Raw genomic sequence first — 24738 nt, forward strand, 5'->3', positions numbered from 1 at the left:
TGAATAAAAATGGCTTTAAGCAAAATGAAGTTGTATATTTTTCTACTGTCTCATTTGGAAAAAAAATAATACACATTACCACTAGATATTAAATATCCTGAATATCTGAAGTGAGACCATATGATAACACATGGACATGAGACAGAGATGGTGGCTGCCATCCTACTGTTCCACATTTCAGTCGCACCAATCTGATTTCATCAGTGAGAGGAATAAAAATGACATTAGGGACAAATACTCTGTAAGGCTGTAGCCTTACAGATCTCAACAGCTCATGAAAAGGCTTTTTAATAGAGATGTGAGAAATACAGAAGAAACTGAAAAACATCAGGTTCCCTGCAAGACAAAAATACTCTCTCAGCAAGTAAATTTAAATTTAAAACATTTCTCTGCAGTGGAAATAAACTGACATAATTTGCAACAGTTTGTAATATGTCTATAACAGAGCAAGCCAGCTCAGAATAATCAGAAACTTGCTGACTGAAATACTCACATAGAAGAAGGGACACTGAGACTGAATTGGGAGTCTCAACTGGATGCAGCAGCCTCTTGTATCTGACTCATCCCAGCACCTGGATCACCCAGCCAAGCTCACTCCTCCCACCCCAGTGCCTACCCCGGGTCAAACCATTAACTGCTCTGCTCAGCCAGAAGGAGTAACTCCCTAGTTCCAAAGGGGACAGAGGCTCAACTCAGGACTGGCAATGCCTAGGTCCTTTTGGAACCACCTCCCACACTGGAGCGTGCTAGCCCTGGCAAATGTCACTTGTAAGAGCTTCACAGAAAAGAACCATCACAGTGCACTGTGCACTCCAGGCCTGGGCCATTAAAGCCAAGGTGCACCTTCGCTTCCAGGTCAAATCCACAAGTAGAAGAATAGGGAAACTAAAAAAAAAAGAACTAAAGAACTAAAAATGTAAAATGTGTAAAAATATTTTGTGGACTTAGATGGTCTTTGATGTACTAAAATAAAATGTTTCATAGATAAATTAGAGGCTGCCAGAGAGCTCCCTCTGACTGGAGATATTAAGCACAGAGATGCTGCTTCCATAAATCACAGGGTTGCCAGCAAGGCAGACTGGTACTTCCTTAATTACAGCACTGTAATTAAAGCTGTAAAGTCTCCTTGGTGTGCAGAGGCAGATACCTGCACAGATTATCCTACAGAGAATATGAAAGAAAATACTGTCTCATTCCTGCCTTTTCAGTTCAGAAATTCCCCACCAGGCAGCCAGCACAGGGGCCACGTCCTCACAGCTGGGGACACTCAGCTCCCTGCCCTCTGCCTTACAGCTGAGCTCAGGAAGGGCTCTTCAGCTTCCAGAGCTGAAAAATTCTAACTATGTACAACCTACAGCCTTTCAATTGAAACTTTCTTAAAGCAGAGCCTCCACATTACAGTTAGGCATATTCTGGTACCTCTTTGTCTCTTCTGAGCTACTTAGCCATCAAAACCATAGTTATAAAGGCATCTTGGACATGACACAATTCTCCACAGAGGTTCAGGAAGAACATTCACACAACACAGACTTTTCCCTTAGTTCCCTGCATGTCAGATTCCGCATGGATTTCAGAAAACAAGTTCCAGTATTTCACCCAAGGTTTCTTTTAATTCTTATGGACAGCCCTGTCTGCTGGGGCACATTTCTGCTGGACAAGAGGCAGGTGAAGTAAAGGGACCAGTTTCACAGTGTTCCTCAAAGTGTGGCACAAAACAGCTTAGAAAAGTTTATTTTCCAAGAAGTGAACTTTCCACCCACCAAACTGCTTCACTTCTTCAATTGCATGTCAGATTCTGCATGGATTTCAGAAAACAAGTTCCCAGTATTTCAGCCAAGGTTTCTTTTAATTCTTATGGACAGCCCTGTCTGCTGGGGCACATTTCTGCCAGACAAGAGGCAGGTGAAGTAAAGGGACCAGTTTCACAGTGTTCCTCAAAGTGTGGCACAAAACAGCTTAGAAAAGTTTATTTTCCAAGAAGTGAACTTTCCACCCACCAAACTGCTTCACTTCTTCAAGATGCACAAAGAGAGGGAAGTTGTGCCTTGGGCTTTGAGCAGCTGTGCTACTGATACAGTCTAATTTCTCTGATGAGGTTTCATTTATCATCACTTCTACTTCCTGAGTAACTCAGGGATGTACTGGTCAACTACTGGAAAAAATGTTAAGCAAAGAGTTTCTCTAAGAGGAAGAGATGATGTGATCACCAATCCACTGTCTCAGAAGTGTCCTGACTGATCACACTGACCCTGATACACACTGTTTTTATCTGAGAGTTACAGTGCCCGTGAGTCTGTGGAGTCAGTGTGGAGGTGGAAGGAAGTAAATATTGTATCATATCTGAGGACTACTGGACAGTAACAGCAATGCTCCTGGTTTCTAAATGTGAAACAGTGTCCTCCACGCAAGGCAGAGCCAACAGGCACATCCAGGGGAACAGAGGTGATGCTTGGGATGTGTCTTGCATTGGATTTACTGAAGAAGTAAATAAAGGATGCTGAGATTTTGCAGCATACAAACTGCTACAGCACTGATGTGTCATGTGTGAAAGTTCAACTCAATTACAATGGAATAATATAGAAAAAAATTGCCTCCATGTTCTTAAATGGTTTGACTATCTGTGAGATTCTGGCAAACAATATCCCAAGTGGATACTCCAGGAGGTCTACTCAGAAGATCTCAGGAGAATTTATTATTGTATTCTGAAAATGTGGAAAGAATCTTTTCAGTGATGAGTTTGATTTGTATTGATACATGATTTCCTTGTTTTGATGAATCAAAAAGTCTGCTGTGAGCCCTTTGCTGTCATGGCCCTCTCAGAACGAGGATTAGCTCAGGCTTGGGGAACGTCAGTACAGAAGCCTTTTGGTCTTGAAGGCTTTTCTCATAAGGCCTTGCACCATGTATTTTCCACCTTGCTTTTTCTTCAAGTATGAAGCAGCAGCTATTACCAAGGGGAAAAAAACATGGAGAAAATACATTGGAGTTTCTCTCACTGGAAGAAGACAGGACTTGTTTCTTCTCAAAGCCCCAGCAACCATTTCATCAGTGCCCATTCAGGAGATCTCCTGATTTGGTTTCTTTTGACTCCCAGGTGCCAACAGCCAATGACAGAGTCAGACCACAGCCACTGTGCTTTGAGACAGAACACTCCACGTGCATTTGGAATTACAGATCCTCTCTCACAGCTAAAGGTTCAGCAGAAATTCTGGCTCACATGGTGTAATTGTTTCCTATTACAGAGAGATCACATCACATGTAATGAAGATCTCATTACTTCTTCATATGCAAGCAGATATTAGGAATTCCTGTTGAACCACAGTCATAAATAACCTATCAGCTGAGGAATGATACATTAGCTGTTCTGCAGCTCTTCAGCTCTGATGCTTTGCTCTTTCCTGGCTTTTTGAAGGTGAAAGTAGATGTCTGTGACTCTGATTTGTATGTTATTCTACAAAACTTCTTTATGGTCTGAATTAACCTGGAACTCTGAAGGAAAAAAATATATATGGGAGCCACTCAGGAAAGCCTTAAGATTTTGCTTCTCTCCTGGATGTGAAGTAGAGCTTTCCCCAGTTCCCCTCAGGAAAGGCAGACATGGCTCCAGTGGGTTACCAGGGAGACTGCAAACCTCATTTGCACATGTGTCAGCCCGCTGCACTGTGGAAATTAGTAACAATTTAATGATCTTTGTGGGATTCTCCTTGAATGGCAACAAAGAGTAGAGATTGCAGAATCATTTCAGACAGTGATCCAATGCAGCATTCAGGATAAGTGAAGTCTAAGCACAGAGAGAGAAACGAAATCACAAAGTCGTAAAAATACCAAGTTGTATGAAAGAGTTGGCAGAAGGAAGGTCCTCTCCCACATTGTGATAAAGAAATGATTTGTGGCTCTCTGCCACCTGCACATGAAGCTTTCTCTCATGCTGACAGGAGCAAATGCTTCCTGCAGTTAGAGGGAAGATCAGGCCTTTGTGATGTGCTCCAGAATTCACAGTTCCAGTGAAGTTCTCCAGGTTGCTCTGCACATGCTGAGGATGCCTGTAGGTCTGAGAGCAGCAGGAACCTCAAAAGCTGATTTGTGCCTGGTGAGGGAGAGTCTGCACAATTCACACAGGGAAATTAGGCCAACAATCAACTGCAGGAAGAAAATGCATCTCCCAGGCTCTCACCATAAACTATTAATTATTATTATTGCTACTACTAATTAATTCTATAATTCTGAGGAGATGTAGCTCAAAGGCATTGAGAAACAGCTTCCTGTAGGCTCCCTAAGCTGATGCCCAAAGCACAGGTTTGTGGCAGGGAAGTGTCCCTTGTGCCCTGACTGTGCCATGCAGGGGGAGCAGGACCTGTAGTCATTCACTCACGGGTGTAAGAGCACTGGGTGCAAGGGAGGGTTTCCAAGAAGTGTCCCCTGTGCCCTGACTGTGCCATGCAGGGCAGCAGCACCTGTAGTCATTCACTCACGGGTGTAAGAGCACTGGGTGCAAGGGAGGGTTTCCACGTGCAAATCCCATCTGCCAAGGTCATGGCATGAACTGAGCATGGACCCAGATCAACCCAGACACTTCTACCGACAAACACCACCTCCATCTCCACTTCAGATTTCAGGCCACGTGTTTTCTCATTTCCCCACACCTGACACTGCTGATACTCGCTGAAAGGACAAAATTAACATCACAAATTTGTGAGGGAAGACACCACCTACTTGTGGAAAGATGTCAACCTCTTCAGTGTGGAGAGCACATTGTATATGTCATCATCATCAGCTTCTTCTCCCTGCAAAGGAAAGGCAATCCATGAGGAGAGTCCAGCAATTCAGCCCAGTACATTACTGCACAGGCAGCAGCAGCTTCTTAGGGGTTTAAACTGATATGAAAATTGTCTCCAAAATTTCCAGTGACTTCTACGTAGATTCCATAATATTTAAGTAGCCACTGCACAGCACTAAAACCCAAGCAAGATCATCTGAGAATATTCAGCATTATCACTGTGTTAATATCCAAACCTGTATCCTTTAGCAATAGAAATCATTCCCAAGACCAAAATCTGAGTTCTATCTTATTTTATAAAAAGGACTGAGCCACCAGCTTTAATCACTAATTTAGCTGATGAATGTGCTACAACACAATTTAAGAATTTTCTGTAAACTAAACAGCAAATTCCCTTAGTGAATCAAGTGAAAATAAGGTATTCCCAACCCTAATTTTTCCAGCAATTTTCTAAAACAAGAAACCCACTTGCAAGAATTCTTCTTCTCCATCTCACTTTGATAATTTCTTTTCCATCTAAAAGCCTAACAATTAAAACATCTTCCTGCCTTCAGATGCAATTGTCAATCAATGTTTCTCCCATTATCAGCCCAGATACTTGCTTAGGCACCAGTACGCAATTTTTAAAATGTGAAATGTCTTTCAAATGATGAAACAGACTTATTCAAATAAATTATTCAAACAAATATCACTTTAAGAAGAATATCACAAAAGCCATAATTTAAAATCCTTGCTACTGCTGTTCTCATTCTTCCAGGTTTCAGACTTGTATCTTTTACTCTTTCCAGGGTTCTTTTAATATACCATTAAACATATTTTCTGAAATCCTCTCTTTCATTCAAAATATAATCCAATCTTGATTTTGCTGTCTACATATGCATCTGGGACTATGGGAATCACTAAAAACATTAATGTAGATACAACTTCCTCTGCATTTTTAATTATTTTTCACCCATTTGTCTACTTAATTCCTTATGTAGACTGTTTTAATACTCAACTAAATTTTCAGAAGCAGGATTTTCCCATAGTCTTGTTTTACACCATCAATTATTTGAAGGCTTAATGGCTACGGTAAGGGACTTTCCACAGGGAGAAGTGACTCCAAATAATTACGAAATAGCTGCTGCTGCACTACATCTTCAGCTGAATCATTTCATGGCTTGCTAAGAATGATTTTCTGTAGCCTATCCTACCATATTTTAGTCAGTTCAAAAATTTTAAGAAACAAACCTCCTGAAGGAGATCCTCGACAGAATGGTTAAATCGATCCACAAATTCGTCAATAAGCTGGCTGTGGGCTATGTCAACTCTGTTCTGGATGGTGTATTCCTCACTGCAGAGGATGCTGTAGGTTTTGCTGCAGGCTTCCAGAACATCTGATTCCACATGCTTTTCCACAACAAACTTAATCTGCTTCAGTAAGGCATCCAGATGCTGCAGAGCAGAAAAGAACTTCAGCTTTTCCCTCAATGGGACAATGACACTGAGCAAAGCCACTGCCAGAACACCCGACCAAGGCTGCATTGCTCACGTGCCAAACAACGGCACAGCACTGTGGGGCTGAACAGGGGTCACACCTGAGAGCAGCCACACTTCCTGCCCAAGGCACGATACCTTTTCCATTCTGCCCGTGCTGTAGATTTCCAGGTCAAAGTACTGAGGGATTTGCAGGAGGTTTGCAACCTTCTCGGCGTCAGCAGAATACTGGAACATCATGGCAACACAACAAACAACAGGGAAGTAAAAATAAACTCCTGCACTACAGAATGAGAAAGTTTAAAGACAGTTGTAAAGCCCAGTGAAAGATTCATTTTGTTGAAAACTCTACCTTTGATAGCAGCATGGGAAGTGCAATAATGAAATGCTCAGTCAATTTATTTCTGTCATCTATCTGAGTTTTTCTTTCTTTTGCTGTCAAGACCTGGAAGTGATCAAACATAACTACAGTAAATACATTTTCTGCATATAGCATTCATTAACTTTTCCAAACATTGTATTACAAACAAAAACCCATGCAAGTGTATTTTTTAATAAATCAAACAAGGAGGGAATAAAAAAACCTCAAAACACATTTGGGCTGAAGAGTGATTAAAGAGGGAGGACTGTGTCTCCTAAGCAGCTGTGACTGAAAAGAAAAATACCATTATCACCCAGCATGACATTGTCTCCACACACCAACATCTTTTTAGGATTGAAATTCAAATATAACCCCAGTCAGTGGAATGTTTGCTATTGCTTCCAACTCTACTGAACTCTGGCTTTCACACATTAAACCAAGCATTAATGTAAGACCTCAGGGCAAACTGAAGTATAATTAAGAAAACCAAAACCAAACCACACTGTAGCAATGATTTTCATTAGCAGATTCATGGCCTCCTCTCTAAATGGAATGGAATTCTCAGTGAGAATGTACATCCAAGTTCACAGTGAGGTACTGTAGCACTAATGCTGGCAGAACAAAACCCCCTTGAACAGTGACCAGAGAGACAATAATCAAACCAGCATGCTTCATTAAAGCTTAGATCTGGCTTCCTGGCTTCAGGAAAGAAAAGAATACTTTTGAGAACAAATAATGATAATAAAATATTCAAGTTAGCTAATGATTCACTTACAGCCAATCAGCCAGACTGCACAATAAGGGTTACAAGCTAAAGAAAGAGGAGAAACTATCTCACAAGAAGGTGAGTGCTTAATTAGAAATCTGTTCCCTTTTCAACTCAGGGAAGAATCATGGTGGGATCATGAGACAGGATGCATCTCCAGGGATAAGGCAGAGATCCCTGCAGTTACCATCCCACAACTCATGGTCTAACTGAAAAGAAGCAAAAGCTAAGTGTCACTTCTGCATGGCTGTGCAAAGGAGGAGGAGCAGCTGGACACAAGGCAGGTGCTTGGATGCCAGGCACTGTGCCAGCAGGAACCCAAAACAGCCATGGAAGTGGGGGGGAATGGATCAGGGACCAGGACAAGACACCACTTGCACAGTGCAAGGTGCAGAGATGGCTCCAGGGCAGCCTCAGCCCCTGCACACTCACCAGGGCAACATCAGCAAAGTTCAGAGCAGTGCAAACCCAGATCAGAATCCCAACCCTGACAGCCCAGTCGTGTTCTGGGGACCAAATACGGCTGTTCCCTGGCACTGGGAATTGATCTGTGTCCCCAGCATGACTTCCAGGCCCTTCTGATCATCCTTCAGAAGGTGGAATTTGTTTTACTGATCTGTTTTCTTTAGCTCCAAGTACAGACATTGGAAACTTAAGACTAAGCAATTTGCTGAACTTCAGTGAATTGAGCTGTAGATCTCTTGAGAAAGAGAAAATACCTGGAAAATGAATACTGACATAATTTGGTTCTCCAAACAGAAAATACCACATGATTTTTTTTTTAATTTAAAGGTGCCTTTGATTGCTAGAAAGGTTTGCAGCTTGAGACAAAAAAAGTTGTGCTTACAATACAGTTTTTGTAACAAAAGATAAGACATGCTTGTGCAAATTTCAGTAAGTGCTTTCATGGATTCCCTCCTTAACCCTGAAATGTTTTAATGAATTAGGAATTCCTAAGAACACGCTTTATAAATTAAAGTACATTAATCATGTTTAAACTGATGGTTTCTTGGAGCTTTTCCTGGGATGCTGTTTCTGGACATGAGACTAATCTGCTCTGGCACATAAAAAAATTAAGAAGTAACTGAATTATTTTAGCAATAGAGAATGCCAAGACTCTCCAGATTTTATCTCTATTAAATCTGTGGCTTTAACAAACTAGTTATGATTATTTAGAATGGATGCTAAAAGAAGAACCATATGTTCACATGGGTTTATTCCACTTTCATCTATCCTAAATAAGATGGGGACTACCAAAAATCAAGTGAATGTGTTTAAGAAGCTGAGACTGCTTTGGAACATGGATGCTGTATTTATGGAAAATACAGCTGAAAAGCCTGTCATTACCCTGACCCAGCGATTTAGAATCAAGTGTTTAAAACTGCATGTCCAGCCTTAGGAATGGCATTCCACTGGTGCTCAAACAGTCCCTATAAAATAAACTAAAGAGGCAATCTGGCCAGAATGTAAAGTTCTGGAAATTTTTGCGCACTCAGTGGAAGAGACCTAAGAGGATGGATGCCTAAAAGAATGGTCATTTAGATGGTCCCAGTCCCACCCCTCCTGCTCAAAGCAGAGCCAGCCTCCCAGGAACACTGGTAGGATCAGGGCTTTGTCCAGTCAGGTCTCAAAAACGACCGAGCACGGAAAGGGCACCAACTCTCAGTACCCATTCCAGTGCTTAAACACCCTCATGATGGAGATCCTTTGACTTTTCTGTAATTTTAATGTCCATAATAGCAGCACATTCATTTTTATGGAACATAGTCAGAGGTAGTCTGCTCTGCTCCTACACTTTCCACTCTAGTCTAGGTTTAACATTAGGGGCTGATGATGTGGGTACATTACACATATAAGGCAGGGATATGATAAAAAGAACATGCAAAAATATAATAAAAAAATACTTTTATGCTGAAAATTTATATTGCTTAACTTGCCCATGCAAACCCCAAAATCAAACAAAGAAAAAACCAAACGTGTCCAGAAATGGAATTTTTCTTAGAAGCATTCAGATGAAACAGCAAACACCGATTAAAAAACTCTACTGCAAGAGTGTCCAACATGTTACAAGTATTTTCCATGCTCTGGTGACAGGCAGGCAGCTGCAGCCCCACTCACCCTCTTGCCGGTGCCCCTGCCCACGGGGGGATGTGCCTCGGCGGCCTGCCGGATGGTGCACACCATCAGCTCGATCAGAGCGCTCTCCTGCCGGTCCGACATCGCTGCGGGGACAACAGGGCATCACTGGGGGCAAGGCAGCACCACGGGGACACCAGTGGGACAGCAGGGGAGCACACAGCAGCACACAACACCACACACAAGGTACACTGTCACATTTATTGAGGCTTTCCTGCTGCCTCTTTGATCTGCCATTCACGTCCTCTCAAAATGGACATGGCAGAAGTAAAAGCAACCCAGAGAAATGTAGGTTGGGGAAAAGGATCAATGAAGGGGAACACAAGGAAGATCTACAAAATGAGGGAGAGTGACAGAGGAGAAACAGTGACAGACAACTCACTGTCATTTCCCCATAAATTCTCTGCTCTTTGGCAAGTGCTTCTGCTCACATTTGGAGGCTCAAACCCCACTAGGCTAAGCAGAATCAATTTCCTAACAAAATTACCCTATAAATACCCACACTGTAGCAGGTGCATACCAAAAGGCCAGCCATTGAAGCATGGACATGATGAGCACGCCTTGCCAGGAACATTTATTTTTCAAACACCTAAGCCCTGTGAAGGGCCCTGAAGCAGGAGAATCCTGAGGAATTATAAAGGATCTTCAATGACACTCATTAACCTCAGGACACTTTGCTCCCAGCCTCCCTGGCTACTTTGTGCACCCAGGTCTATTATCAGCAAAAGGAAATATGAAACTAATGGTGCAAGAATCCCCTTTGTTTTTACTCTTGAGAATTTATTGTGTTCACATTGCCTGGAAAAGCCCCATATTAACTAGCATCACCTGAAGTGCTTGTTTATTCAAAATTGTATTAGCTATTTAATTTATTGAAATTGTTATTTAAACATTCAGACAAAATCAAGTTAAGACTTGACTAAACTCCCTTTAATATTAGGGAACCACAGTGCAGCACATTTGATTAAAAAAAACCTCCAGAGTACAAATAAAAGGAAAAATAGAGTACAAACTGCTGCTTTTGAAGGAAAGTACATTAAAAATAGATTAACCCAAAATCTTCAAATATGCTTGCCAAACAAACGACAAAATAAAAAGATGTTTCACTGTGGGTGGCAGAGGTATTTAAGGAATGATTAGCAAAACTGTGCAATATCAAGGAAGCACAGGGTTAAGCCAATACCTTCTTCTCCTTGGACTGGCTCCTCCAAGAGCAATTCTGTCATACATTCCCAGTCTTTCAGCAGTTCTTGAGAGCTCTCCCACAAGCTGTCCACCAAATAGGCTGCATGTTCATGCAACTAGAAAATCCAAAGCAACCATCAGTACAGCTCTTGGTATAAGCACCAGTTCTTCAACTGTCATAATCATGTGGCCCAGAGAGTGTCCTGGGCACGTATCTTATGTTACTTGGAAAGAACATTGAGTTTGAAACTAATTCAGGAAGGTTTTCTCGCAACTGGATTACAACAGTGCAGCGGGGTTATGTTTTAACAGAAACAAAATAAAACCAAACGGAGCTTCTTTTGCACAAAGCTACCTGTTTGGGATAAATCTCTCCCAGACTTTTGACCCAGAAGCAGTAAACTTACCTTCCCTCACTTTCTCACTGCATTACAAAAAGGAGAGATGGTGAGGCATGAGAGTTGTAATGTATTTGTTTGAAATGTATAATGTTTGAAAACCAACAAGCAGTTGGTTTTCAAACATGCTGTTATGTGCTCAGAAAAAAAAGGAGCAAAAATCCTGGTGATTTCAGGGGTTACAGATTTAACACTAATTCAACTGCAAAAAATGTTTTCATGTGAATTAACACAACTGTTGTAAAGTGAGAAAAATAATCCATAGGCTTCTGCTGTTTTCTAAACTTATCTTTAACTACTTCCAACATGCACAACACCCAACTTGTGCTTGCCAGGGACTGACTCCTTAGCTGGAAAACATCCCTGAGTGCAGAGAAGGAGGTGTCAGTACATTCCCCTCTTGTTTCTGACAGCTTTGGGCAAAATGTCACAGGGTAAGGTTCACTCCCTTGAATACAGCCCAGACTGCAGTGTTAACTCATCCCACCCACATGCAAACTCCCAATTCTCCAACTCTGTACTAAAATTGGAGTGAGGATATTCAACTTGGCTCCTAACAACTCTCAAAAACAACAACAGCAAAAACTGGCCCTGAGAGAGAAGTGACCCTCAGAGAGCAGCATGGGAGGCACTTTGCTGATCTTGGCTTTGGGAGTGGAGCAGAGCTTCTTTTCTCCTCAGAAGGACAGACAAGGTCAGTGCTCAGCAACTCATCACACTCACATCTAAGGGATGTTTTACACTGTAAAACACAATGAACTTTACAATTTAAGTTTTGAAGAAGCTGGAACTAAAAATCCATTCAGGTGTCAGATTGAAGGCTCACACATGTAGTGACATTTCATCCAGATTAATTTGTAGGTTTATGAGGTGTTTCTAAAAACCAAGAACACTGTACCAAAATTTTGTCCTTCCTTCTCAGCAACTCTGAGTGTTTCTCTTCATTCCCACAGTCAAGTCTCTTGTTCAGGGCTTCATAACAATTAAAATAACCAATTTAATATCTTTACTTTTGATTTTTACCCAAAATATACTATGCTGCCTTCTCTAGAGAAACATTTCTTTCAATCTGCTTATTCTCATGCTTTTTATCAAATCAAATTAATAATTTTGACCCTTTCCCCCTCTATCTTAAGAACATTCTGTACCTGACAGTATCTTCTCTAATTTTCCTCCCTCCACTGCCATTCCCCATCTCTATTAGTGTTACTACAGGTACCACACAATTTCCCATAGATGCTGTCTCTATAAATCATAGGCACAATCCCACCCTGGGTGTGTTCATCAAACACTTCCTGTCACCACATCTATGCTTGTCTTCTTCATCCTCCAACGTTTCTAAGATAAAGCCCTGAGAGACCTCAACTCATCTCACAGCTGACTCTGCTCTGAGCTCAGGACCCCTCAGGTCCTTCCCACTCTGAGTTCATCTATGATTCTAATAACAATTGAAGATACTATGCAATTTTTGTCCCGTCCTGATTCAAATTATTTTACTCCACAAATAATAATTCCAGAGGTATTCTCCTAGCATGGTTATGTAAGCAAAGAACATTTCCATTTGTGTGCAGCAATGCACCCTGGCAGCCACCACATCAGAGCAATGCAGTGTGAGTACAGTGGGGACATGCACGAGTTAAATAAACCATGAAGATTTTCAGATCAATTTCCTTAATGGACAAGGAAATGGAGGGGCAGGGAAAAGGGCTTACGGTATTTCTGAAAATATAAAATAAAAAGACAGACATTTTATTACTGTAAGTTGATAAATCACTACTTAAGTTCCAGGTTTTATAAAACATTTAAAGGTTAAAAATTACTTTTTTACCTCACTTTCAAGAAAGAAAAGAACCAACATTCTAATAAGGTTTCCATTTGGGCTATTTCGCCCCCTTCTCTTTGCTAGAGCCTCTTCAGCTTGGGGATCGTGTCTGCTGAACAGCCTGAAAACAAGCAGAAGGAGCTCATGGCTATCACAACAATTCTCATTTCTGCAAGAATATGATGAGCATTCATTTTTGATATAGTAAATTTGTTCACAAAACAGTGCAAGTATCTCAAGCTATTTCTTTCAAGGGAAAGAGGCCACAACCTCTGCCTGTCTGAAGAGATGAATTTCTCTTCAGTCCTTGAGCTCACAAGGCTGGAAGAATTTCACACAGGAAAAAGGTCTCCAAAACCTACTTACATTGAAGGTTTTGCACAGTTTCAAATATTTGCATCACTTGTACAGTCTTGCATTTATAACTTATCTGGTCTTGCAGTGGAGGCAGCACCTACTGCACCAGTGCACTGGGAGCAAAGGTTGTATCACTCTGGCTGGGACGTGGTAAAAAGAAACCTGACATCCATCAAACAGCCAACCTCAGGTACCAGGAGCAGCATCAAAGATACAACCAGCTCCTACTCATTATTTTGGGTTTTACAGGTAAGTGACACACTCTGCACTGAGTTCCCTGATGCATGGCCCATCCCAAACTGCTTTCAATGCTCAAATTTTCCAAGAGATCTCTGATGTGCCAGTATTACTGTTACAGCAATGACTGTTTAACTTTGAGAAGTTTGAAAGCTGTTCCTGGCTTTAAAGTGAAATCACAAAGCAGATTAACACATGAAACACAGAATTCTGATTTCACTGCTGTAATTCACTGAAGAGAAGGACAAGTTACACACAAATGTTGTATTTTAGTTAAAAACATTACCTCGTCCCCCCTGCTTATCTTAACAGATAAGCAATGAGCACCTCTGCAGGTGCTGAGGTACCTCACAACCTGCACCTCAGGGTTGAGCCAGTGATCCTCTGTACTTGGGATCCTTTATATCCTCTGTACTATTTGCTTTCCTTTGCTAAGCACAGAGAACATGTCTGATGATTATCACAGAGAAAGTGATAGTGAAATGTATTAAATTAGGTGAGATAAATCACACCTCAAATGCCTGAAATAGATTCTAACTTATTTAACTGGAGATTTTCTTTGTGGAAACCAGGAAAAAACTAGTTAAGAATGGGACAATCTTGTCTCCATGCTGTTAGCCTTGAGACACATTTACAGAACACAGCTTAGTACCTTGTAAAAGAAGTCAAAATGAAATTTTGTCTTTTTCCTAAGTGCACTGAGGTATGTCCTCATTTACCTTTGAGGCATTTTTCAAAAGTATTCTGTCACATTTTGATTAATAAAGGAATTTTAGTGTGTGTTTTTAATAAGAACCTAACCCTTTCCAGCAACTAGTACAATGTCTTGTTAATGGAAATCTGCACATATATTTCTTGAAATGGGTAGTGCTTGATCACAAGGCTGGAACTCCAAAAACCCACCAATGAAAGCTTACAGTCGCAATGTGGAGCTGTAAATCCTTAATAGACCATAGAGAAAACCAGATGTCTTTGTGTATTTTTTTCCTATCTGTATCTTGGCATAAAAAAATTAGATAACCTGGGTTCTAATATAAATGCTCTATACATGGAATAAAAAACTCTAATGTCACAACCCATGAGGGGAAAAAGTCAAATTCCTGCTGAAAGATTTTCAACTGCAAATAAAAAGAAGAGTTTAACTCCTATGATGTGGCAATGCCCTGGTTACTGAGGTGGTGTGACTCACATCCATAGAAAAACTGGTTCATGTCCCTTGGCATAGTGTGGACATGAAAGTTGTAAACTCATAATGGAATATATTTTCAGGAGGAGACAGTGAGTTTAGAAACAAATTTTTATAGTTATTGCTACATAAAAACCTCCCAAGTTCACAACAGAGAAATAAACTGGCTTAAAACTTGCTAGAAATTATGACTGTTGATGTATCAGGTAGATCAGCCCAGACTACAAGCCCAATATATGTATCTTACCACACCAGGAATTCAGCAAGTGCTGCAGGACTTAAACCAACTTCAGAAGTTTGTGCAGCCTTTGTATATTTAACCCTGAAGGAGTTGGGAAATGTTATCTGAACTGCAGAGCAAGAAAAATGTACATTCAGTTTCTTCAAGTTCTCAGATCTTGTTTAAACAAGAGAATATAGTCTCTGTTTTAAATGAAATACCTGATTTGCTAAATTGGGATATTTCACTCCACTGCTTCTTTGCTTTTTGATGTTACCTTTCTAGGAAGCATTCACAAAATTGGTCTTATTCCAGGGCAATCGATGACTTACTTTTTGTGGAGGAATTCCCCAGCTGCTACTGCCACAGGCCGGTGTGCTGAGTACACCAGGTGATAAACATTCTCGCAGTCTTCATTGGACAGAGCCTCCTCGCTCCCACTGAAAGAGTCACAGTAACACCTCAGCTACAGCAGAGGTTTCATCTCCATTCCCTCACCTCCCACAGCTCACTTGGGACAGCTGCAAGGTTGGTTCACTTCCCACAAAATGCCACATAGTTGAACAATGACTTCAAGGACCTTTGGTTCAACTTGAAAATACAGAGGTATTTAAAGGGCCTGTAAGACCGGAAGTTTCTCTGATTTCCTTTCCCCCGTTTTATCAATGTAGACATAAAATAGTATTAAAAGATCAGAATGACTGCATACAAACCCTCCCTTGCTTATTCCTTAGACCATCACACAGACTTCCATTCACATACTGCAAGATGCCAAACACTCATCAAACATCATAAACTAAAAACCTGGAATCACAGAATCCTTTAGGTTGGGAAGGACCTCCATGCTCATTGAGTCCAACCATTAACCTGTGCCCTCTGTGTTCACCGCTAATCCATGTCCCCACTTTTGAATTCTTCCCTGGGCAGCCTGTCCCAGAATGTTAGCAAAAATGATATAAAAATACCAGCACTCTCACAACCTGGATATTACCTCCATCCTTGTTTAGTTGGCATCCATCAGAAACATTTATGTACCAGGACTCTAAATCATTTGGCTTCATACTAGACATTATTTTAATTGGTCATTCCCCATCAGGACTGTTCCAGACACCTTTCTGGAATTCCTACCTGCCAGAATATTGCCCTGTGCTCTTCAAGCTGACCCAGCCTCTTCTGGTGCTAAATGCATTTAGTATTTCCTGTGCTTTCAATGGGCAACCAAAAGCAAAGCAGGAAAAAAAAAGTGCACTGGGTAATTTTTGACCTTACAACTTATTGTGTTCCCAAAAATTGCTAATAATACAGGGAAGACGTGCTCTGCATGACATTTCAGATCATATTTGTTATATTTACTTTAAAAATATAACAGTAATACAACAGCAGATGCAAGATTTCATATCTTGCTAACATTACAATTCTAATCTCTTTAAAACAGAGTGACCCATAAATAAAAAGCTGAAGTCTAGACTTTGTTACTAAGGAAAGACTATTGCAATCTTTTGTCCAAATTCTGCATGTCCAAAAACATTCTTCAAAGTGGAGCCACTGGATATAAAATATGAAGCAAAAATTCTCTGCATGTGCTTGTAAACCAGACATTCTTTCATACAGCTTTTAATAAACATATTATAAAAGCCTGGCAGTGCCCCTCCAGGTGCACGCTCATGAGGCTGCTGGGGACAGGCTGTTTCCACATCAGCATGTGGGAGGATGTCTGAGGTGATGCTTACCTCAGGTGACCCATTGCATCCCCACATGGAAAAGCCTGGAAGCAGGTGTCCTTCCACGTGACTCTTTTCAGCTGTGTCAGGAAATCAATCAACTCTCCCTACACTGGATCTGTGTTACTGCTGGAGTTACCCTAGCAAGTGTAACCCACAGCCATTCATTTTGGGAGGACAGTTGTTCTGCCCTTGGCAAAAGGTAGAAATGCCCTTTGGCATTGTTCCACACAATGGATGCACTAATGGCTCCAAAACATCCACACATTCTTACACTTTGCCTCCTACATTTCCATGAAATGAAATACCTAACTTTAGCTTCATGTCCATATTATATGTTCAGTTCACCTTCCTACTAAGTGTAAAGTAGCACATTCACTTCAATACACAAGCACAGCACTCAAGTCACTCAAATGGTAGTGGTTTAGGGAACTTTCCAAGGGAGTGCAGGGGTTGGAGCAGCACTCACTGGAGGATGAGCGTGACCAATCGAATGGCTTCCACAGCGACATCGTACTCCTTGTCCAGGGTCATGGACACAATGCGGTCCTGCAAGGCAACTGAGGTCAGTCACAGGCACAAACACAGCAAGGCCAGCAGATGGAAAATTCTACAGGTTACAAAAGAAATACTGCAGGGGAGAAAGATGTTTCAACCACATGCTGACGATGAGAGCCCCTCAATATTACCCAACCTTTTAATGTACCACTTAGCTGTGAGCTATAACAAAAGGACAACTGCTTCAACAGTCCTTATCCTTGTGTGTTTGCCAGAAAGGGAGGGAAGAGACTTGGGAGCTACAGCACTGTTCTGGGTTGGATCAATTTAACAGGTCTTTCCTGAAAAGTCACATACTTGGGTTGGACAGAATGAAGCAGAAAACCTGCCCCACTTCATTCCCCTGAAACCAAATAATTTCAGAGGAAGGAATGCTGCATACATGGAAACGTGAAGAAAATCACACCTGAGATCATGCATCTGCAGGTTGCCTGTAAAGTTGTGACCTTTTCCCTGTCTATATCTCAAGGTTTGAAGCAGATCTCAAGAATTACACTACAGAGCTTCTCCAGGAAAGTGGGGAATTCCATGGTTTGATTTTGCATTTCTCATACTCTTTCTAATGGAGACAAGTACATCATTCTCCTGTCAAATCTAATGATTTTCTAACTTCTAAGGACCCTGTAGCTATGAGAAGTCTTTTAAGGGTTTCTTTCTCCTTAGGTTCCATTTGCTTACTGGCAAAAATAGCTGTGATTGGTGTATGTTGTCCTTCCTGTCTGGGGAGAATTTCCATCCAGCCATAAAAATGCAGTATGTCTCAGTGCTCTTTGCTTGACTGAGCAAGTTACTGTAGAGAAATCAGGCCATCTGAAAATAAAACTTGATTTCGCTGGCTTAACCTGCTTCAGCAAGGAGTAGGTACTCTATGACATTTTAGGATATGAAAAAATAGAAATCAGGAACTGGAAAAGAAACAAGGGAAGTGTAAAGCAACACCAGTGAAAGCCAGAACAAACCAGAGCAAAAGAAACGTTTTCACCTTTCTTCTCTACCATTCCATGCATTTAAGGGCTGAAGGCAAACATCAAGAAACTGATGTTTATTTCAATACAGAAATTTCAGATCAGTACTTAAAAAATGTATAATGGCTGTCTCAGTTGTTACTTCCCAACAAAACCAAGTCTGCAGAGACACTTCTTGTCACTGTGACTGAAGGAGCCTCTGTCAATCACTATTAAGCTCCTGGAGAATTTGATACATTTCATGTAGATCTAAACAGTTTCAAAGCCTATGAGAAGGCCATGAAGAGACCCAAAAAAACAACTTTCCACAGAGGATAGACTGTTATAAACAAGACAAAAAAACTGCTGTCAACTTTTCCTAAGGTCCTGGCCAAGGAACAGCAATAACAGCACCATGAGAAAGAACAGCCAGAGATCCTGATCTTAAATGTCTTAGTGGAATTTCATGTATTCTCTCAGAGTTTATCTTACAGCCCAGGATACCTCAGGGAGGGAATCCTCTCTCCTGTCCACAGAGCAGGAGGTACCCTCTGAATCTGGAGTCCTTTCGGACTTTGAAACCAACCAACGTGAGAAGGTTTCCTTATCCTACAAGACTGGTCCCCAAAAATATCAGGCTTAAAATAAACAGCATGGATGTGTAATTTTCTGCCCTGGGGCCAGCACCTCTGTGTGGTGGCACCTGCCAGCCAGGCCCCAAGAGCTTCCCCAGCAAGACTCACACCCCCAGTGCCTCTGAAGGTGTAACTGCAGTGGCTGAGGAAGTTCCAACACCTATCTGCTCAATCTGCCTTTACAGAGATTCCCTGTGCCATTGTACAGCAGGAGAACAGGGCACAGATCTGAATTTTTAAGCTGAAATACTAATTCTGAGTGTCTCTGAAGTATTCCATTCTATATTAGTCTGTGAACAAAGCAGACTGAAGAGCCAATCTCTCCTTGTGCTCCCAGGCTGTGGAGACAGCACAGGGTGAGGGATGAGGGATCTGGCACTGCCTGCAGAGGAGTTAATTCACAGTTTTTCCATATGGGGTCAGTTAATGTCTGTATCAGACAGGACTTCTTGATGGAAAACAGAAGTCTTCTCTCTGATGGGCAAATTTTTGTTTTGATGGACAAAGCTTATTTTCCAGCATATCATCTCCTCTTAGAAACACAAATGCTGGAAAGAACAGGCATTTTTTTGTGAAAAAGGGAAAGGATCACATCCTTGTCACAGCTCTCTGGAAGGAGAAAAAATATTAACACCCAGCACAAGGCACTCTGGATCAAATTAATTTATTCTTTAAACAGCTAGAAGACCTCTAGAGAGATTTCTCTCAGTTTGAATGGATTGAACTGAACACCAGCTGAACTGTGCAGGTCGATTAAATTCTGATGAAAAAATATAAATAAGCAGCCATGGAACTGAAAATGGCAGTTAGGTCAATTATTTTTCAAAGAGGTGGTGGTAGAGTCTGTGGTGGCAAGACATTTAGCTAATGTATCAGAGATTCAAAAAGCATTAATTTGGAACTTTGCTCCATCCTGGTGCCAAAGGCCACATCCCTGACAGCACAGCTGTAAATCCAAGTGCAGGCATTTGGGCCATGCCAGCTTTTTGTTCTCTTGATGTGGCAGAAACTGAAAGTGATTAATCATTACGTTAAAGAAATCTGTTCTCTAGGCTCCCAGAGACTTTGAGCACACCTTTTCCTCTGTTTTATTTCATAATGATAGATATTTCTGTAGTAAAACCAACTTTTATAGGACAGAAGAAAGATGAACTCCTAGCAAGGCTCCCTTCCTTCTGAACCTCTTTGACAGAAATGAAAACTCCTTGTACCATTCCAAGCCAAGCAGCAATGCACAGGCTAACCTAGCTTCCTTTAAGAGAATTGTCTGTGCTGTGAAAAGCAGGATGTATTTAGAGGTTTCATGTCCCTGTAGTTTTCTGGAGTACATTACAGAGTAACTATTGCCCAAACTGTCTCCAATTATCCTGAAAGTTTTGCAGGTGCATGGGACAATTCAGCCTCAAAGCAGCCTTTTCCCTTACAAATTATGGGATCATGACAAAGAAGCATTCAGCACACAAAAGCCCATGAGAGCTTTAGTGACAATCTTTTAAAAAATGGAATTACAGAAGCAGCAAATATAAATAAATCTAAATCAGCACAGAGGGAACAGGAAAATCAGCAGAGTTGGAGGGTCCATTTTTCTGGTTGTCCTGTGAGGATAAAGCAAAGCAGACTTATTGGAGGCATTAGAGAATAACTGAGTCTAATCCTCTTTACCAGGTTCTCTCCTATAAGGGGAAATTTTGTCTTTACTGCAACAGTGCAAGAAACTGGCTTTATAAAATTAGAAGAATGCAGGCCCTTAAGTAGTGTCTTAAAATGATCAAGTCTTATCTCCTACTTTAGTCAACTATATGTAGTTCATTTCTGGTAGACATTTATTTTATCTGCCCTTTAAGACTGTTACCTTAAATGAAGAAGACTATTAATAAAGAGTCTGCTCTATTATATAATTATAATTTTGGAAAAAAAGCCTTCCTTAATATCTAGGCTTATTGCAGGTTAAGCATCTTTTTTCTGTATCTCAAGTGAATGTGGAAAAAAGCGGATTATCATGTTTTTATAAACTGTTTTCATACAGGGAGAATCTACAGGGAGAAGTTTAAGTCTTGTGCAGAGTATTTATAAATATGTAAATCTCCACTTTTCTAAACAGAATTTTTAATCAGCATTATAATAATGATTTAAGTTAAAATAAACCAGTCAGCTCTGTTTCTTTTCTAAACAAATCTTTTCATCAGCATTCTAATAAAGATTTAAATGAGATAAATGAGTCTTTCCTTGGGGGTAGCTTTTCCCACAGTTGTGTATTCTGCAGAACACAAAAGCCACGGGGAGAGGCAGCAGCTGACATGTGGCAGTGCCTGAACGCTCCCCTCAGCAGGCATCCAAACAAGAGCAGGGACAGTTTTTCCACACCCATCTCTCCAGATAGTTCACTTGTACAATAAAACAGTCAGACCACAAAGTGAATTAACAGCCACATTCTTATCCAGATATTACACAAAAAGTTTGTGCTAATAAAAACCCCATGAAATATTGCCCCAACACTTCTCTCCTGAAGGGCCAATGTGGCTCAAGGGGCTTGGAAGCACAATGTGAACTCCTGTTCTGCAGCAAGGCCAGTTCACTGCATAGAGGACTGTGATGCACATCCAGGTGACTGTCCCTCCAAACACAAGCACATATTGAGCTAAAAAAGCTGCATAACAAACAATCTTTCATTACAGGCTGCTACTTTCAGCTACATTTTAGATTGTGTTAGTATACATCCTTTAAAATCAATAAATCTAAAATTAACTAAGTACAGGCAGATTGAATAAGGACAATATATAAGCTATAAATAACACATACAGACAAATAATCATCCTGGCTAAGTCTGACAAATCTCCCAACATAAACCCTGTGAAATGGATTTGGCTTAATTTCAGCATTCAGTAACACAGTTTCAGTAGTGCAGTTACAAGCCTTGTCACAATCTAATGAGTTCATTCTTAATAGACATGACTCTAAGACCACAACAGGATGATGACACTTTTACTTTCTGTCCTCCTTCCAAAAACTGCATTTCCTCTTACCTTGAATCTATTAGTGAACAGCTCCAGTTTGGGAAACAACTCTCTGTTGGTATACAGACTCTGAAGAGCTTTCAAACACTTCAACCTCACTTCACCTTGCTAAATAAAAAACACTGAGATTAGCTGTCAGAATACTTCAACCAAATGCACATGAATATTAAAAAACATAATACTGTAATTTGCTTAATGTACACTTAAAATCTTATGCAAATGACCAAAGCCAATTTGCAATTTACTAAAAACCAAAATCCACATGCAGTCACCTACAATGTTAAATTTCTTCCTATTTGCATAACGAAAGAACTAATGGGCCATCACTTATATGTCTGTTAGTGCTTCCCTTTCAAGTGACTCCACAAAAAGATAAAGAATGCAACAAGTAAATCCAAAATAAGGATGTCGGATGTCCAGGTACTTGGTGCAGGCAGTGTGGCTGTTTGTCTTCAGGAAGGAGCCCACAGGCCCACGGCTGACAGCTCGTGGGGACACAGAGCACACACGCTGCATTTGTTACCCCCACGGGTTTTACATTCCTTCTCTCACAGCAGGACAGCACAGGCTGAAGGATGCAGAAGGTGAGAGATCCTCCAGTGGGGAGCAGGCTGCTGCCACAGGAACAACACATCTGAGCCACAGCCCGAGGAGCCCGTGGGAAGAAGGGTGGCTTGTGTCCCTGTGCCTGAGCTGTGCTGGTGGCAGAAGCTCATTCCCAACTGCTGGGGACTGCTTTGGTCTGTGGGCTGCAGCAGGAAATGTGGGCATCACAGGACAGGGCCTGTGGATGAAGGCTTGTGTCCTGCAGGAACACTGCTGATGAAGAGAGGGACTGAATCCCCTGTGCTGCAAGTGGGCAACTCAACTGCACCATATTGGCAAACTATAGATTCTTGCTGTAAAATATTTGTGGATAGCCAAAAGGTTATAAACACAAATCTACTCAAATGTACTCTGTAGAGTTCACTGCCTTAAGTTGCTTAAAGGCCTTAAGTTGCTCAAGAACTAAAATGAACTATTGAACTTCATCAATAAAAATCCATACCCAGAGGGCTTAATTTCTGAAACTGTCTATTCCAGAATCCAGTCTGTACTTAGAAAGTGATCACATTAAAAACTGAAAGAACATTCACAGACTGACATAAAAGCAGAAGATAGAAATCCAAATTTTAAAGTTTCTTTCCTCCTTCACACCTATTTCAAAATTTGAAATAGAACACAAAAGCAGCACAGAAGCTGGGTTTCCCGAAGAACTTCCATGAAAAACAACTGTTCCTGAGAAATCATCTCTCTATATCCATGAGGAGTCTCTGAGCAGTCGTGCTCTCTTCTAGGGATCTTTCTGACTACCACTCCAGAGAAAGTCAATGAGGTGTAAGGTACGTTTAAAGGGATATGACATAGGCTCTTTCAAGGTACAGAAAAGAACTTTCTTGAAGAAAAATTACATGAATGTGATCAGCTGCTAAAAAAGCCCAGAGAAATGCTGCTTGACATTCTTTTTTTAATAGCACCTATGTGGCAGTACCAGAAAGGATGTCCTCCTCTGCTGTGTGGTGCTCAGAATGCCCAGGATGTCTGGAGTCATCACCACTCACAGGACATGGGCCTCTGATGGCCTCAGCTCACTGAGCCCGAGGATCAGGACCAGGTCAGTTCTGGCCCGCGTGAGCACTGTAAGGCACAGTAAGGCAGCAGCTCTATTTACAGCTGCACTGGAGCCTGTCCTACCTGTGAGCCCACTGCCGAATGGAAAACTCACCCACAATGGGACCCGAGACCTGGGCAAAGCAGGCTCAGACTGTTTGGGCCCATAGAGCCCAAAGCCCTTGGAGACTTCCCCAGACTCCATGGATCCATGGTCCCAGAGCTCAGTCCAGGCCCTGTACTGGGCTCTCTGAAAAGCTCAAGCCAGCAAATGGAGCCAGGAAGGCAGGAACCACACCCTGAGCACAGGCTCCTTGTATGGCTCCTTGCATGCTCTGCCTGACAACTGCAGCCAGGCCCTAACCAAAGTGTCCTGGACCAGATCTGAGGAGAAGGGACTGCAGGAGCAGGTGAGGAAGAGAGAGAGAAAGGTTATGTTACATCTGGTCCCTCTGGGTAGCAGCAGGACCAGGAGACACAGAGGCAAACCCTGGAAATGACTGCTCCTCTGGCAGAAGAATGATGAAGGAGGACTTTATCTGAGTTTGTCTTTTAAACTGTTGGTCAAGGATGGAATTCACCTCTTTGGAGAGGGAAGAGCTCCTGCACATCAGCTTGCTAATCCTGGTAAGGAGGTTTTAACACAAAGTCAGTGAAGATGAGTGGCAGGAATGCCCCGGGAAGCCTAAAGGGCAGTGAGCTGGACAGGAAGCAAAGAAGGGCAGGGTGAAGGTGTGTGTGGATGCACTCCAGTCCAGAGTGGAGGAGCAGCAATGTGCCACAGACCCTCAACACCACACACGAGATGGCTCTTCATAACTGTGAGAATCATCCAGCTCACAGGAGCTTTGAACATCCCTAACACCTTCTAGCAAGGAAGTAATTGGGTGGGAATGCTTGTTAGGGTGATTCTTAAGAAACATGCCAGCATAAAAGCTGCAAACAGGGATGGACAGGAAGGTCAGCAAGACACTTAGTAAACTAAGAGAGAACTTATTTACCTAATTCATTAATTAATTAATTAGGAGGTCAAGCACAAGAGGAACATCTGTTCCAGAGGACCCTGGGTTCATCCTCTCCACAGAAATAGACAATAAATAAAGTAAGAGGAATGCAAAGAAAGAAAAAAGCATGTTCTTGTGTGTTAGGAACTGGTTTTAAGAACCATGACTGTCCAGGTATCTAGAGACAATTACGGTTTCAAAACAGTTCCACACATCAATGAAGTAGGTGACAAGACAGAACAGTCTAATTTAACACTTCTATTTTCAAGAGGGTTTTTTAATGCCATTATA

General features: G+C 41.5%; 1 protein-coding gene across 3 annotated transcripts in view; it reads right to left on the minus strand.

Annotated features, from left to right (window-relative positions):
- STAG1 (stromal antigen 1) overlaps positions 1 to 24738 on the minus strand; it is a 158447-nt gene that overhangs the window by 24709 nt on the left and 109000 nt on the right. For all 3 annotated transcript variants that reach the window (XM_041416390.1, XM_041416392.1, XM_041416393.1), the window contains 10 exons: positions 21803 to 21901; positions 17112 to 17191; positions 15254 to 15361; positions 12928 to 13042; positions 10700 to 10817; positions 9499 to 9602; positions 6606 to 6698; positions 6392 to 6481; positions 6008 to 6211; positions 4714 to 4784 (listed from right to left, as the gene is read on the minus strand). In XM_041416390.1, the coding sequence (XP_041272324.1) occupies positions 4714 to 4784; positions 6008 to 6211; positions 6392 to 6481; positions 6606 to 6698; positions 9499 to 9602; positions 10700 to 10817; positions 12928 to 13042; positions 15254 to 15361; positions 17112 to 17191; positions 21803 to 21901 (1082 nt within the window). The remainder of the gene's footprint in view (positions 1 to 4713; positions 4785 to 6007; positions 6212 to 6391; positions 6482 to 6605; positions 6699 to 9498; positions 9603 to 10699; positions 10818 to 12927; positions 13043 to 15253; positions 15362 to 17111; positions 17192 to 21802; positions 21902 to 24738) is intronic.

This window comes from Onychostruthus taczanowskii, unplaced genomic scaffold (genome assembly GCF_017590055.1).
Source record: "Onychostruthus taczanowskii isolate IOZ18803 unplaced genomic scaffold, ASM1759005v1 scaffold51, whole genome shotgun sequence".
Classification (NCBI taxonomy): domain Eukaryota; kingdom Metazoa; phylum Chordata; class Aves; order Passeriformes; family Passeridae; genus Onychostruthus; species Onychostruthus taczanowskii.